The sequence below is a fragment of the Hydra vulgaris genome, chromosome 12, assembly GCF_038396675.1.
Source record: "Hydra vulgaris chromosome 12, alternate assembly HydraT2T_AEP".
NCBI lineage: Eukaryota > Metazoa > Cnidaria > Hydrozoa > Anthoathecata > Hydridae > Hydra > Hydra vulgaris.
The window spans coordinates 13,299,330-13,317,500 of NC_088931.1; the positions used below are offsets into that span (position 1 = coordinate 13,299,330).

At 28.0% G+C, this 18,171-nt stretch overlaps 1 protein-coding gene across 4 annotated transcripts in view; it reads left to right on the plus strand.

Annotated features, from left to right (window-relative positions):
* Positions 1–18,171, plus strand: part of LOC124807980 (phosphoinositide 3-kinase adapter protein 1) — a 93,691-nt gene that overhangs the window by 40,414 nt on the left and 35,106 nt on the right. For all 4 annotated transcript variants that reach the window (XM_065812242.1, XM_065812243.1, XM_065812244.1 and 1 more), the window contains exons 10-12: positions 2,946–3,037; positions 4,348–4,429; positions 4,520–4,756. In XM_065812242.1, the coding sequence (XP_065668314.1) occupies positions 2,946–3,037; positions 4,348–4,429; positions 4,520–4,756 (411 nt within the window). The remainder of the gene's footprint in view (positions 1–2,945; positions 3,038–4,347; positions 4,430–4,519; positions 4,757–18,171) is intronic.

Here is an 18,171-nt window from a genome sequence, read left to right on the forward strand (position 1 = left end):
CTTTTTGACAGCATTCATTGTTTTCCCAATGAAAACCATGAAAACTTCTAAAAGTGTCCAAGGTTCAGGAAACAAAAATTAGGATTCAAGCCAATGATTGTCGCATCTGTCAAGTTTAAACAGGAAAGCCAGTTCACCAAGTAAATAAGAAATTGTATAAGTTTTCAGAACATAAAAAGTTCTAGAACACTCTAAAAGATAGCAGGACATTCAAGAAGGTGCCAGAGTATTCTGGAGTGTTTTAAAACACTCTGAAAGTTTCTTGAAAATGAGTGAAAAACTTTCCTTGCTGTGAAAGAAAAAATTTCTCATTTTAAAAATTTTCTCATTTATCCAATTCGGCAAAAAAGTTACAATTACAAAGCATATGAGCAATTTTGCTTTTATTGAACAACCATAATATACCGGTTGTTGATACCGTTCACCATGATACTGAACACCATGCAAAATAATTATTATAGTCCTTTTTTCAATTTGTAAACAGCCATCAGCAAATAATTTTTAAAAATAAAGATTTTTCTGAATATATAATGTTTTTGAATTTTTATTTTGAATATAGAAGAAAAGCTTAAAAGATTAGTAGTTTGAATCAGATGCTTTATTCACATGCAACAAATATAAAATTATAATTAGTTACCATAAATAATAATCTTTTTGTTTATTAAGTTAGTTTAAAGTTATTAATTTATCAGTCAGATACCTTTATACAATTGCTGTTTTAAAATAAATTGAACAATTGAACATTATGAACAGTTGACAATAAAATAAGGAGCAATATTCATGAACAACAATATTATGGTAGTATTTACTATTTTGTACTTTATATTCACAAGTAGGTACTTTTGTACATAATGACAGCTTGTTACAGCAATTCTTTTCAGCAAGATTGGCTACAAATAATGATGCTTGCTGATTCCTCTTTTACTAACTCTGAAGAAGAGTGTTAATCACAAAATTAAATCAAAATGAAAAAGTTGTGTAGGACAAAAGTGTATGAAAGCTCCAGATTTGAAAAGAAAATATTCAAAGATTTGAAAGATTTGATAATCTGATGGAAATAATCTGATGGAACTTTTTGAAGTGGTCACAATACTTTAAACATTATCAGAAATTCTTTTAATTTGTATGAATCATTTAACTCTGGATAAATGCCACTGAATAATGTTTCCAAATACAAATCCAATTTGTATTTATACATCTCTGTGTATGGTATGTAGAATCTGTGTATGTTATGTAGAATATGTGTATGGTATGTAGAATATGTGTATGGTATGTAGAATATGTGTATGGTATGTAGAATATGTGTATGGTAGAATTTCTGATAAAAGTGAAAGTAAAAGTAGATTTCCTTTTTTTGCACATTTATTTGGGGCTTGTATAAAAGATAAACACACAGTTTGACCTTCACTAGTTGCATTTTTACATAATGTTTCATTTCTGTCACACCTTAAACCATGAAGTTGGTTTGAACATACACATGTACCATTAACAAAATGTTTTATTTCCGGAGAGCATAATTCTTTTTTATTTTCAAAAAAACAATTGTGTTTATTGGGTGCTAAAATAAAACCATCATGACAAGAACATTTGCATGTAGAATTTAAATTATGATGGTCCAAGCCCATTGCTAGGAAAACACGCATTGACATCATGACAAGATTTGTGTTTGCTATCTAATTTGTATCCACTTGGACATTGACAAACTTCTAATTGTTCATTGCATACATATTCACACTCGTTCTTCTCACCACAGTCTTTGCTTTCTTTTAGTGGAGGGCATGGTTTGACAAATATCCAACTTGGTTCTTGTTTAACCATTCTAATTCTTATGCTTTCTCCAATGAAACAAAATTTACTATATTTGCTCCAAGTTCACCAATTGTCAACAATACAATCAAAATGCTGACTTGGCACAATGTAAACAAAATAAAATATTGAAAAAAAAAAAGTTCTATAAGTGTATTCAATATATCTTCGACAAAGTCTCATATTGTAAATCGATGTCAAATAGTTTTTTTTTTTTTTTTTTTTTTCAGAATTTTAAATTTTTAAAAATCAAATATTTTTTTATTTGTTAAATAATAGTTTTCAATCAATCTCAATTATACCATAAACAGTAGTTTATATATAATAAATAATTAACAATTATACCATACTTCTTTAGAACGACCCCATTACCCCACTCACCAAACCCATCACTCACCCACGCCACTCCCCATCACATCTCTCTACAAATATAGTAGTTTAAATATGGCTAATTTAAATTTCTTAAATTAGTGCCAGTATATTGTATTTTTAAAAAGTTTAAACTACTCGTGTTTAATTGTAGTAATTTTTAAAAAAACTCTACAACCTTAATAATACATCCCACTCTCTTCCCTCATCCCCAAGCTCTATAGGCTCTATATCCAAAACAGCAGCTTCAGATAAAGATGTTGTTGGATTTAATCATTATTATGTTTTTTATATCATTATCTTACTACAATAAATATTATGTTGTATTGTAGTAGTTGTAGTTGAATTTACTGATAATTGTTATTAAAAAATTTTTTACTTGTTAACAACAATATATTGTTGAAGCAATGTATACTTTGATACAATGTATACTGTTGATATAATATATATTGTCAATTTAACTATTATCAATAACTTCTTATAACTATTTTTTATAACATTTTATAAACGTGTAAAAGATTAAAAAAAAAATGCTAGTCGCATTATCAAAAAGGTTGCAACTAACAACTAACTGTTGACTTAAACAGTTGATAAGTTATTTAAAAGATAAAACTACAATTAACAATTGTTGGCTTAAACAGTTAAAAAAGAAGCCAAAGAGAATTGTATTTAACAATCAATTATAATGCAGTAAGCACCCGTAAAATTATATATCTGATTAGGGTTTAGTTTAATTATCAGGAAATCTTTAACTCATGAAATATTTTTAGTACCACCTGTACCTGATCGGCTACCAAATGTGAAATGCTCTGATGGTTTTGTAAAAAGATTAGTACCACCATCACCTGATAGAAGCTGCTTAGTAAGAAATTTTTTTTTAAATGTTTCAAGTTTCAAGCTAATTTTGTGGTTTTATTTTAAGAAGTGGTCTTTATAAATTAGTCTTTTTTATAAAAAAAACAGTTTTTATATTTACTATTGCAAATCATGGAAGTAATAAATATCTGAATGGTAGTAATCTAGTTGTTAATAATTTTATTATTTAAATTTTTTGCTACAGAAATAGAGAGGTTCTAATATGGATCCTGAAAGAACTTCAAATGTAATATTTAACAAGTTATATGATATAGTATTATCTGTATAAACAAATTGCTTGCGATTATTTAGGTTTTTTTAGTCAAACAAAATTCTAAACACTAATTTGATAAACATAGATTTATCCCAATAACCTCTTAAACATTTAAAAATAATTATCGCCTTGATAATTATTTTTAAAAGTAATTCAACTTTATGATATGTCAGATAATTAAAAATAAATTAAAGACTTCTGTAATCTTTCATGTTTCAAAAAGTTTTATCTGATATAATCTAAGTTTAAAAAAAAAACAAAAAACAAAGTATATTTGCTTATTTTGAAGAGTAATTATTAAATGTTTTAAAAAAAATTTTTTTTAAATTTAAAAAAATTAAAAAAAAAAAGAAAAATGAAATATTTTTTTTTTACATATCTTGATATAAAAATCAATTTTTTTTTTGTTCAAAGCAAAAATTATTTTTAAGATTAAGTTGTAAAAGTTGTTGGCCAATTAATTTAAGACAATGTTTATGGCTGATTATGTATAAAGGAATCTTTTTTGTTATAATTCTGGGATTTATACTTCCATACAATGCTTTTTAATGATGCAATTTGTGATCTTAGAGTCCCAAACACAAGGAGTCAATACTTCAAATTTATTTTATCTGATTATTTTTGCACTATGATAAAAGCTGGTTCTAATGAGCTTTACAACCTTGTTTAGTACAAAAAAATATTTGACATTTGTGCAAGAAAAAAATTTTTTTTTTTTGTGATATTTTATAGTATTGTATATAATTTTTTTTCTGCTTATTGTTGTTAATTACTCTTCTGTTTAGTTTTTACTTTTTGATGTTGCTTTTTTTAAAAAAACAAAACAAAAATAAATCATTATTACAACAGTAAAAAGTAAACAGAATTATTTAACTTGCTTTTCTTATGCTTTCCACATAACTTGAGTTTAGAGTAGTTGTGCAGCATATGAAAATTTCATAAAGAAAAATTTGGTGCAGAATGCCTAAAATACAAATGACTCTAATAATCTGGTTTTTGTAAATTTTTGTAACTGATATTTAAAAAAGTCTTTATTTATACAGCTCAATAAAAGCAACAATTCGCTTAAAGAGCAATATAAATTCAGCAGTCCAGGTGGTAGTGCAGATGTTTATGAAACAATGAGTGAGAACTTTTTTTTGTTACAATATTTGTTTTATATTTTAAAAATATGTTTTTGAACAACAGAAACTTAATTAGATGTTTATGTATTAGCTTCGTCTCATGATCTTGATCAAAATGCATCCATATATGACAAGCCCAAGTTATTTAAAAATGCAGACAAGAATGATGCAATTGAAATCCAAAATATTTGTGAGGAGATGTATGATACTCCTTCATTAATTAATCAGTCTCCATTAAATATCCCATTCAACAGAAATCAGCACTGGAATAATAAACAGCAGGACAGTCAGAAATCAATGATTAGAAGACACACTGCACCAAATTCAAGTATGAATTGTTATAAAACAATATTTCTTTTGCAGTAAAATATTCAAATATTTTTAAAGTTAATTATTTTCTTCATTTTATAGTAAAAAAAAATTTAATAATTCTTATCCAGTAACCTTAGAATCACTATAAAGTTTTTTTCTATATACTATATTGTTTCTTATCTACAGTTATTGCTTGGAAACTTCTGTTTTCAATTATACTAAACAGCTTGCAATAAGTTTAAATCATGTGAAATGCCCAGTAACAGGGAAAGAACATTATTAGCATTTTCTTGGAGCTGTCTTAAGCATATATATATATACATATATATATATATATATATATATATATATACATATATATATATATATATATATATATATATATATATATATATATATATATATATATATATATATATATATATATATAAATATATATCTATATATATATATATATATATATATATATATATATATAATATATATATATATATATATATATATATATAAATCTCAAAATCCGGTCTTGTATGAAATACTCTATAAATCTCAAATCCGGCCTTGTATGGAATACTGTTGCTATATGTGGGGCGGTTCTTCTAATGATGTCCTTTCTCTTTTAGACAAGGTGCAAAAACGCATTGTAAACATAGTTGGGCCTGCTCTTGCAGCCAACCTCCAACCATTATCACATCGTTGTAATGTTGCTTCTCTTTCTTTTTTCTACAAATACTATAATGGGCACTGCTCTAAAGAGCTAGCGTCTCTTGTGCCATCTACTAAAATTCATTCTCGTGTTACTCGTCATACAATTAAGTGTCATCCATTTTCTGTAACTGTTCCTAAGTGCTCTAAAAGCGCTTATTCGTCTAGTTTTTTTCCTCGAACATCAGCTCTTTGGAATTCACTTCCTTCATCTTGCTTTCCTGATTCATATAATTTGCAATCCTTTAAGTCATCCGTCAATCGTTATCTTGCTCTACAATCCTAATCTTTTTCCTTTCAGTAACTCCCAACTTTAATTAGTGGCTGCTTGCAGCCTTGTTGGAAGCGAAGATGTTTAATATATATATATATATATATATATATATATATATATATATATATATATATATATATATATATATATATATATATATATATATATTTATATATATATATATATATATATTTATATATATATATATATATATTTATATATATATTTATATATATATATATATATATATATATATATATATATATATATATATATATATATATATATATATATATATATATATATATATGAGTAAAAGTTCCAGGTAACAAAAGAAAAACTATTCAAACTAAAATGAGTAAAATATACTTATTATTTTAATTTTAACAAATATTTTAAATTTTTCTCTAACACAGAAGGTCTTTCATATAAAATCTTCAGCTGTGTAGAGATTTACTATAAAAAAAACTATAAAAAACTCTTTATATTGAACTTCCTATTAATTATTATATTACCTCCTATGAAAAGTTTAAAAAGGAAGTAATTAAGGTTTATCTAAAAAAAACTATAATTAACAAAAAAACAGTATAACTTGGTTCTTATTGGTAAGGAAATTTTAAAAGTAATGTTAAAATAATTATTTTCTGTTTATATGTTCTTTTTGTCATGTCCCTGTTTGTGTAGGTGAGCGTCATAAATAAGAAGTAAATTCTCATTTGAGAGTTTTAACATTAGAAATAATTTTAAAAAAGGTTCATTTTAATGGCAATTGAAAACATGCTGATCAAGTTTATCTGAACCAATACCTGTTCTGCATGTCTAAATGTGTAGATTCGTTCTTAACTTTAGGTTATTAGTTTTACCAATATATGTTGTTTTTCCATCACATCCATGATATGATAGAAAATAAATAATATTTGAATAACATGATAATGAAGTTTTAATGTACCAAACTTTACCAGATGATGTGGTAAAATGGTTAACAAACTGAAGATACATAGTACATAACTTACAACGTTTTGAAATGCATTTTAAAACCTTGCATTCATTGTTAATAAAAACTGGTTTCTTATTAAAACTTGGTGTACTTATGTGTCTTAAAATATTTTTTCGTTGGTGTTGTGGTAGTACAATAGAAGTGTTTTCAAAAACTGATCTTAATTTATTGTCTAAAACAGACAGTTTCAAAATACCATGTAGAGTAGTTAAAAAATTTTCAAAATTAATATTTGCAAAATTTGTAGTTACAAAAGGTATAATTTTGTTCTCTTCTCTTTTTTGAGGTGCTGGTTCCTGTTGTCAAGCTTTAAAAGTTCCATTATTGATAATTTTTACTGTGTAATTGCATCAAGCTAAAAATTGTTTTAGTTGTTGAAGTCTGATTTCTATTTTTGTTGGATTAGATACAAAATGATCCGCTTAGCTAATGTAAAAGGCATATTTTCCTTTGTATGTTTAGGGTAATGACTATTGTAATTTAGATAATCATGAGAATTTGTAGGTTTATAAAAAATATCTGTTTCAATAATGTTGTTATCATGTAGAATAACTGTTATGCCTAAAAAGTTTAAAAATTGGTACTGTGTGGTTTTTTTATAAATAAAATTTTAGATTATTCTTCTGTATATTTGATATCGGGGTGTAAAGAATTGAGACACTTTAACAGCAAATTAGCATTTTTTGATTTTATCAAAGTGACAAAACCATTATCCATGTATCTTTTGAAATTGTTTTGAATATTCTTGCATTAAATTTCATTGAAAAAATTTGGTAATACTTTAGGAAATAATTTCACTTCTTCAAGATATCCTACTACTAAACAAGCATATGGTGGAGTCATTTTTGCTCCCATAGCTGTTCCAATTAGTTGATTGGTTGATTGAAAAAATGTATGTATATATATATATATAAACATACATTCATATATATGTATATGTATATATATATATATATATATATATATATATATATATATATATATATATTAGGGTTTTGACATTTTTTGAATCTGTTGTACCCATACTTCTATAACCTGAGAAATGTTGAGTAATTGATAAAAAAAAACTGTTTTATTGATTGTCCAGTTGCAAAAATATCCTCCTCCCTTAGTTAATAATATAATTTTTCATATATTACATAAGGCCATGTAAAGTTTATTTCCAACACAATAATAAACAGCCACAAAAATAAATAAAACAAACTGTAAATTATATTTGGTATTTAAAAATTGCATAAGTGGATTAATAAAAGTAATTACTTTCTGCAAGTTAGTTAAATGCTTCACAGGTCATTCTTTCCAATAAATTTCACATTTGCATATTCCCATTTTTTTGAATTTTTAAGGAGATCTTTCATCATTTTAACACTATGTTCAGCAATGATGTTTGTCCTTGGAATATGAAGTTTACTATCTACTTTGCTCCAGTGTTTCATAAAGCACTTTAAAGCAGCTGTACACTTAAGTTCAATCAATGGATCTAGTATAAGGTCATACAATTTATCATCAAATTATTGTTTGCTGAACCAAAGTTTTTTCCACGGATTTGCAATAAAGGTTGCTGCATTTTCAAGTTCGCTCCTCCATGTTGGTATAAGAAAATAGGCAATAAGAACATATGATGCTCTAGAGTTCCATCTTGCATTGTGCAATGGAGGAAGCTTATGCAACTTAATATTTGGTAAAGTAACAAAAAGCATAACTCATAAAGGAATTTGAAGTCCTCTTGCCATCCTAGGTTTATGTAATAATTAGGCTCAGCTTCATATGTATAATTTTTTTGAAGATTCTCATAATTTTACGTTAAATCCTTTACAAATTTGTAATCAAAACCAGGAGTTATTGATTTATAATCTACAACATGTTTTAAAATGAAATCCTGTATATGATGCTGACATCCTAAATATTGTGGTTTAGTAAAGCCTCTGGTTTCCATTTCATTTTGTATTTTTACAATCTACCATTTATTTTTCCTGTGTTTAATGCTGTTGTGTCACGTATCATTGTAATACATTTCCATGCATCAAAATCATTTAGCAATTTTTTTAGAGCTTCAAAAATATCATGGGATTTTCCACTTTCACATTTAACAATTCCTAAATTGATTTTATTGTTCTCATTTTGAAGTATTACAACTTAGTACTCAGACTTGTTTATTTTCTTTCCATCAAAATGTAGGCAGAAATGTTCTTCTTGTACTATTTTAGTAATAATTTTCTTCTTTCTTTCCCTGTGCCTTATAGTTGATCTTCATATTCCTATCTGACTTGGAGTTTTTATTTCAATACCTTTTTCATATAACTTTTTACAGATTCTATCTGATTTATTTGTATTTCAATACCTTTTTCATATAACTTTTTACAGATTCTAGCTGATTTATTTGTACTTAAAGATTCAGTTATCACAAGATTAGAAAAACTGGGAAATTATTTCTGCTTGTCGAAGTTGTATCTTTTGCATTACAAACTCTAACTTTTAAAGAATATAATGACACTTGTGTGTTAGTACTGTGACCAATCTCTCCTAAACTTAATAATTGTATGTTATAAAAATTTTTATCTTCCATACTAAGCCACATGCCCTTAATATTGGTGATATCAAAAAGATCTCCAAAAACATTCTTCCCTTTTGCCAAGCTTTTTAAGATACTTGTCATATTTTTCTATAACTTTTCTTCCAACTGAATTTTTAGAAATAGTTGGAAAGTTGAGTTTGTTCCATAATTTACATATTTCGACAGCAACTGACTTTACTCTTTCTTTTGTAACATCCAATAATAAAAGTTTTTTTTATCATTCTATTAAATGAGTCTAATGGTTTTTCAATAAAAGGTAGACCAATTCTTGATGTTTTTCAAATGAAACCAATACTTGATGTTATATAATAAGACCAATTCTTGACGTTTTTCAAATGAAACTAAATTTTTTATCCATACTCTTGAATATTTGTCAACAACAGTTTTGCTATATTTTTTTGGCATATTAGAAAAATTTAAAATGCATGAATAACATCTGTTAGTAATATTCTATGTTTTAACATTATTTTTATAAAAACACTTTTCTTTAAAGATTTACTGGTTGTACAATCTATCTGGCTGTTGGCCATACAAATCAGCCATAGGGTCATTCCATATAGTCGGGGTTGTGACATTTCTACTTCAAAGGTAAAAATGTAAGCAAGGAACTTAATAAAGCTTTTTTTTTTTGGTATTACAGTAGTACATTTAGTCATGTACTACTATTTGAAAAATTTACAGTAAGTTTTATGCTTTAGTTGCATCGCTGTGAAAATAAAATCAGTCACGGTCGTGACAGCTACAAAAACAGAAACAGCACTTTTTTAAGTAGTTTTGTTTTTTTGTAAAAAACTTTCAACAAATTAAAAATATAATTTTTTAAATTATTTTTTAGAAATTCAGAAATTTTACAAATTTAAATAAACTAAACAAATCAATATACTAAATAACGATTTTTTGTTTGCTGTGTTATTCGTCTGATAGTGGTGATATTTTTTTCATGCTAAAAATTTCATTCATAACTTTCCAGTAATGGTAAAGTTGTACATCTTCAACCTTTTCTGCTAGTAGTAAAGTATCGCTTAGGTGACTATAATGTTGATCAGTTTCATCTTCAGTCAAATATATTAAATTTACAGTTGAATCTTTGCTTACAGCTTCATAAAACTGCCACGCATTTTGAATAATAACTTGTCTTGCTTTAAACTTTTACCATTCTATTCTTTTTAAAGTTCCTTCTATCACATCAATGGCTTCTTTTCTGTGGGCTGTTGCAAAAAAATTCCACTTTAAAGTTGGAATATTAAAAGTCACTTGACAATGCTTTAGGAATTTTAAAGTTTTTGAATTGAGAAGATGGACCATCACTTCAAAATGTTGCTTTGTGTGTAACTGAATTGGTTGCATAAGCCTTTAAAAAGTATATTACAAATGTTTTGCATCCCTCAAAAATAGAAATAAAAGATGTAAAAATTGAACTGTTCAAGAAAAATACCTTTAAAGTTAATTCAAGGAATACACTGGCGCATGTTTTGCTGTGATCATTTTTATCTGTTAAGTAATCAACCATATTTTTCAAATCTTTATCATAAACAGCAACAGTGAAGATTGTTATTTGAGATTGTCTCCAATAAGCACTTTGAACTTGTTCTTGATAAATATAGCTATAGTTGTGGCTAAAATCAAAATGTATTAATAATTCACCATCCATAATATTATTTATTTAGTGGCTATAAACAGCTGCTTGTTGTTGTTTAACTAAATGTTTAATCTGAAATTGAGGTAGCATTTTCAAAAACTCTGTATATGTTGCATACAAAGACTGTTTGATCAATCCCTGCTGTAGGCGATTTGTAACCTTGTCTTTATATCAATTTATGTAACTCACTGCATTCTTCGTTTTTCTATTTGGATGGTGATAGCATTTGGTTGTTAGGACAGTAAGCACTAAAACAACATGATATTAAGAGGCAATCTAGATTGAGAGGGCTGCAAAGAATCCATTTGTTCACCCAGTTTGTGTTATAAGATTCAAAATTAAGGTTTGAAGTCAAAGTGTTGCTTATATTAATAAAAATTTTATAAATTAGACAACAGCAGGTTTCAAGAGGCGTCTCTGATTAAATGAGCTGGATGAAGTGCACTTTCATCTTCAATTTTGGTAGCAAGATAAAATTTTCCAAATTTTATCTCGCCACCAAATTCTTCTGCATACAGGGCATAACATTCCCTTAATTTAAGTAACAAGTAACGTTTTTGAAATTTTTCACCATCGATTTTTTTAAAGTCTTTCTCATATCTGTAGTCCATCAAGGTATATCTTTGCAGTTGTAAAACTCTAGTACATGATTGAATGCACTGGAAGAAAAATGGATGTGTTTTTTTATCTTTGATATGTCTGGTTAAAAGATGTTCATTTCAGATACTTTTTGTGGTGACTTTGGTAAAGCCAATTTAACGTGGTTCACAGCAGGAGCTTCTGACAAACTTGAATGCTAGATGACTTCTTCCATTTGACTTGAGGAAGAACAAGGAATATCAATGATACCTTGAACTTTTTGAAGATCTCTGTGTTTACGCTGTTGTAATTTAGCAACCTCCTTTTTTATTCAATTCTTACTCTAGCATTGATTATTGGCGACGAATACTACTTTGTTCTTTTTCTTTTAATTACGTTTTCTTTCTCTATAATCTTTACAAACTTGTTTGTGCGATTTGGGTATTGTTTTAATACCTATATGTTTCCGATATTTTTATGTAGAATATGTCAAAATAAGTTATATTTACAATTAGTTCATAACCTTTATATACACAGTTATATTAATTATTTAAAATGCTCTTTAAAACACGTTTTTTAATTAAGGTTTTTTGAATTAAATCTTCTTCTTTGACGCATTTGAACATCTAAACAATGCATTTAAATATCGAAATAACGCATTTAATCATCAACATGACACATATAGACATCGAAACATTGTGTTTCGGTTGTAACAAAAAAGAATTGCATTTTACTTTTTTCCAGACAAGTATTTTATAACTTTTTTTTTTTTACATATATATTCATTTCAGCTAAAATGCTTTTGCTAAATATTTTCTAATTAAAAAAATTAAATTTAGTTTGTATAAAAAAACTAAATTTGTTATATTAGTCGTGGTCTTGACAATGAAAAATATCTTTTTTCTTTTTAATAACATACCAACTAATAATTGATATAATAATATCATTTATTAACAAACTTATTTAATCACAAATGTTTAATCTGAGAATTAAAATTTAAAAAATAAATAAAAAATGTTTAAAAGAACTTTATGTTAAGAAACTCATGTTTCTTATATCATAAAATATTAAAAATGATTACCAAATTTTAATCTCCTACACATGCACAATAATAAATGATGGAGTGAAGATATTTTTTTTTAGATGCACTAATGTGTCTGTTAATTTAGTTTAAAAAAAATCTATTTCTAATATTCAGTTTAAATACTTTTGAAATAAGACAATCTTGTAAGGAATGACCCCATAACTGTTATTCTTGGTTTCAATAACACACAATAACGCCTTCTTTAAAGTGAGGGATGGTTTAGGAATAGGTTAAAAACCTATTCGAAACCATCTGGTCTTTGAAATAACTTTTCTTCTGTTGAGTCTTATCTCTTGCAAAGTTCACCAGACCTACTTGCTCTTTGTGAGACTAATTTGAGTTCGACTGTCTCATCTTGTGATCTTAGTGTTGATGGTTATCTTCCTCTAATTCGTAAAGACTCCAATAGTCACATGCTTGGCCTGGGCATTTACATTCGTAAGAATTCACCCATTTGTCGTGAAACTAGGTTTGAATCCACAGACTATTCTTTTATGTGCTTTCTTTTAGCACCACTTCACTCTATTGCCTTTCTCTTTGTTCTATATCGCTCTCCTTCATCTCGAGACTGCACACTTTTTGACGTTATTTCTGATCATATTGACCAAGCCCTCTCTCTTTATCCATCAGCTAACATAGTTGTTGTTTGTGACTTTAATGCTCACCACTCTGAATGGCTTGGCTCTAGTGTCAGTGATTCGGCAGGCATTAAAGCCCACAACTTTTGCCTTTCTCAATCCCTAACTCAAATAGTCAACTTTCCAACTCGCTTTCCAGACAACCCGAATCATTTACCTTCTCTACTCGACTTATGTCTTGTTTCTGATCCTAGTCAGTGCTCAGTTTCTCCACATTCCCCCTTAGGTGCTTCTGATCACAGTTTGATCTCTCTAAAACTAATATCTCATTCTTCTTCATCACCTGAATCCCCCTATTATCAAACCTCTTACAGCTACAGTAAAGCTGACTGGGATTCTTTCCGTGATTTTCTTTGTGATGGCCCTTGGGTAGAAATCTTTCGTCTTCCTGTCGACAAATGTGCTTCTTACATAACTTCATGGATTCAGGCTGGCATGGAATCTTTTATTCCCTCTCGACGATTCCAGGTCAAGCCTCACTCTCCTCCATGGTTTTCTTCACACTGTGCTGCTGCGATTGTCAATCGAAACCGTTACTTCCATATTTATCAGCAAAACAATTCTCCAGAAAACAGACGTCTGTTTATGCTGCTAGAAACAATTGTAAAAAGGTTTTGTCTAACACCCAAAACCCGCTATTCTCAGGTCATGAAATCTCGTATCTCATCTCAAAAATTAGGCTCTCGTGACTTCTGGAGAATCTTTAATAATATCAATAATAAGGGCAAATCTATAGTTCCACCTCTCTTGTATGGTTCAGACTTTGTCACCTCACCTAATGGCAAAGCTGAACTATTTGCTAAGAACTTTTCATCAATATCAACTCTTGCCAAAAAACAGGTTGATCCATTGCTTGACATTCATATCACTCCAGCTTCTGTATCTAATGTGATTTCCTGCCTAGACTCTTCTACAGCTTGTGGCCCAGACAACATACCTGTTATTGTCTTGCAGAAGTGTTCTCCGGAGCTTTCATCTATACTCTCAAAACTATTCAACAAGTGCTTATCAGAGTCTTGCTTTCCAGCCTGCTGGAAAGCGGCATCTGTTATTCCTATCTTCAAAAATTCTGGAGAGCAATCCGATTCGTCTAACTACCGTTCTATAAGTCTTCTTCCTATCATAAGCAAGGTTTTTGAATCTTTAATTAACAAACACTTAATTTCTCATCTTGAATCGAATAACTTACTTTCTGACCATCAATATGGATTTCGATCTTCTCGTTCTACAGCTGATTTGCTAACAGTAATAACTGACAGGTTTTATCGTGCATTAGATAAAGGTGGAGAGGTTAAGGCCATCGCTCTTGATATTTCAAAAGCTTTTGATAAAGTTTGGCATGCTGGTCTTCTCCATAAGCTTTCTTCTTATGGTGTATCCGGTAACATCTTTAAGATCATTGAATCCTTCCTTTCCAATCGTAGCATAAAAGTTGTCCTCGATGGACAACACTCTTCTTCTTATTCTGTAAGTTCAGGGGTTCCTCAAGGTTCTATCCTTGGCCCTATATTCTTTTTAATTTACATTAATGATCTTCCAGATATTCTCACATCTAAGGTGGCATTGTTTGCTGATGATACTACCATTTATTCTTGTCGTGAAAAGAAACCATCACCCTCTGATTGCTTGGAGGGGGCATTTGAGCTTGAAAAGGATCTCACTTCTGCTACAGCATGGGGCTCACAGTGGCTGGTGAACTCTAACTCAGATAAAACTCAATTTTTTTCAGCCAATCGTTATCGCAATAATTTAGATCTTCCTATATTTATGAACGGTGATGTACTCGATGAGTCACCTACTCTTCATCTTCTAGGATTAACTCTTACTTCCAATCTTTCTTGGAAACCATATATCAAATCAGTTGCAAAATTAGCATCTGCTAAGGTTGCATCTCTTTATCGAGCTCGTCACTTTCTTACTTCGGATTCTATTCTCTATCTCTATAAATCTCAAATCCGGCCTTGTATGGAATACTGTTGTCATATCTGGGGCGGATCTTCTAATGATGCGCTTTCTCTTTTAGACAAAGTGCAAAAACGCATTGTAAACATAGTTGGACCTGCTCTTGCAGCCAACCTCCAACCATTATCGAATCGTTGTAATGTTGCTTCTCTTTCTCTTTTCTACAAATACTATAATGGGCACTGCTCTAAAGAACTAGCGTCTCTTGTGCCATCTACTATAATTCATTCTCGTGTTACTCGTCATTCAATTTAGTGTCATCCTTTTTCTGTGACTGTTTCCAAAAAAAAGTGCTCCAAAATCGCTTATTCGTCTAGTTTTTTTCCTCGAACATCAGCTCTTTGGAATTCGCTTCCTTCATCTTGCTTTCCTGATTCATATAATTTGCAATCTTTTAAGTCGTCCGTCAATCGTTATCTTGCTCTACAATCTTCATCTTTTCTCTCTAAGTAACTTCCAACTTTAATTAGTGGCTGCCTTGTTGGAAGCGAAGATGTTTAAAAAAAAAAAAAAAAAAAAAAAAAGGTACAGCTATTTTCAGCTTTGGAGAAAGCCATTGTTTGGTGTGCTTGTTGTTGTTGTTGTACAAGAGCTATTTCTTATTACTAGTACTAATCCTTTGTAAAAATAAATCACTTTTTTATATGCACAAAAGAGTGATCTTTATTTATCTATGACAATAGATGTGGGACCCAAATACCCTGCTGCAAACCTGCCCAAATTTGTGAAGATGTCTTTAAACTGTTGACGAAGTAGTCTGAGTAGTGTTTGCTGTTTCCTGGATACTCAGTTTAAAATTCATTTCCACCAGTGTTTTTAAATCATTATTATCAAACCCTACTGGGCGTCTACTTTGATTCTATTTAAGCAAGTCAAAACCATTAGAAAATTTTCTAAACAAATGTTGGCTTTATTTATTTTCTATACGTCTCCATATACATTACAAATTTTCTTTATTGCAAGATTGCATTAACACTTGATTGAAAATGAAACTAAGATGTTCTTCAGTTAGTCGAATGTCTGCAATTTTCAACAGTGTAATAAAAAATCTTAAATTCACAATTCACAAGACCACAAGATCATTATAATATTGTATCATAAAACAGGTCTTCACATGTGTGTGTGTGTATATATATATATATATATATATATATATATATATATATACACACACACACATGTGAAGACTGTATATATATATATATATATATATATATATATATATATATATATATATATATATATATATATATATATATATATATATATATATATATATATATATATATATATATATATATATATATATATATATATATATATGTATATATATATATATATATATATATATATATATATATATATATATATATATATATACAATCAGACAGTTTTTTCTTACAAAAAAATATTTATTAAAAAAAACTATATTTTGATATAGCTTTTGAAGATATATATGAAGATTTTATTCATTGTGATTATTTGTAAGAAACCTTCAAAAAAGAGTTTAAAGTACACTATGTTTATAAATGTATGTAATTTGTACACTATGTTTAAAAGTTAATACACTAGAGTACATTATATAAATTTGCTAAACATAGTAAAAAGTTTTAAAGAAATGTAATGGTTAAAATATTTTTAAGTGCAATTACATTGTTATCTAAAATGTTATTGTTGCATTTTGAAGTTCCTTTTCTTATTAATTTAAAATGTGAGTGTATTAAAAAAATTTAAACATTACAGTTGCATTTTTCCTCAATTCAAAATGAGTTTCAAATTTACTTTTTTTTTCCAATTAAAAATACTTATGCATCATTTTTTTATATGTATTAGCCGCATTTTGAATCTCGTGAATAAGCATGTGAATCATTAAAAATGTTGCACCTTTTGTTTTTTGTAAGCAAATTAAATTTTTATATAAACCTTGTCAAACAATCTAATAAAAAACTATTAATGATGACTAAAAAAGGTAAATTAAGTTTAAATTTAAAAACATGTTTTAAACATTCAACAAATTTAATTTTGATTGAAGATTAAATAAGAATTGTAGAAAATCATTCTTTTTATAAAAAAATTATTTTTAGTTATTGTTTTAAACTTTTTTGCTGCATGCTATTTCCTAATCCTCAATTTCACTTTTTTTATTAACAATTTATTTTTAATTAAACAGTTTTTATTAGTAATATTTTAGTATTTAGCCATTAAAATTTTTTTCTTAAGTTTTTTCACCCAAGAAAAAAAAAAAAAAATTAAAAAACTAGACTATTGATTATCATAGCAGATGACTCAAGTAAGACATGTATAATATTTAATTCACTTACAGGGTGACCAGAAAAAATTGAGGTTTCACCCCCATGTGTGTGTGTATATATATATATATATATATATATATATATATATATATATATATATATATATATATATATATACACAGTGGTGGCCAAAAGTCTTGGAACAAAACATTTAACGACCAAAAAAATTTATTTTTGATCTAAAGTATAAATTTTGAAAGTTTGATGCTTTTGTTTTTACATAGCAATATGTTTATAGTTACATATTTGTATATTGCGCAATTTATTATCGTTTTTTATTATTCATAAGCAATTTATCAGCTATATTATGCCAGAGCTTTCACCTAAAAAAAGAGGAATTATTGCTGCATTATATGAACAAGGTTTAGTTCAAAGAGAAATATCTGAAAGGCTTGGTTGTTCATTATCAACTGTAAGTAGAACTATAAAAAGGCATAAAGAAGAGCCCCAATTAAATTTTACTTCAAAGATGAAATCAGGCAGGTCCAGAGCAACCACCTCAAGAACTGACAAACTTATTGGCAAATCCACGGCTATCTGCACATGAGATTTCAAAAGAAATTTTTATTGAGAAAAAAGTAAGTGACCGAACAGTTAGAAGAAGGCTTTTGGTTGATTTTAAAATGAAGGCATGCAAGCCAGTAAAAAAACCTTTTTTATCATTAA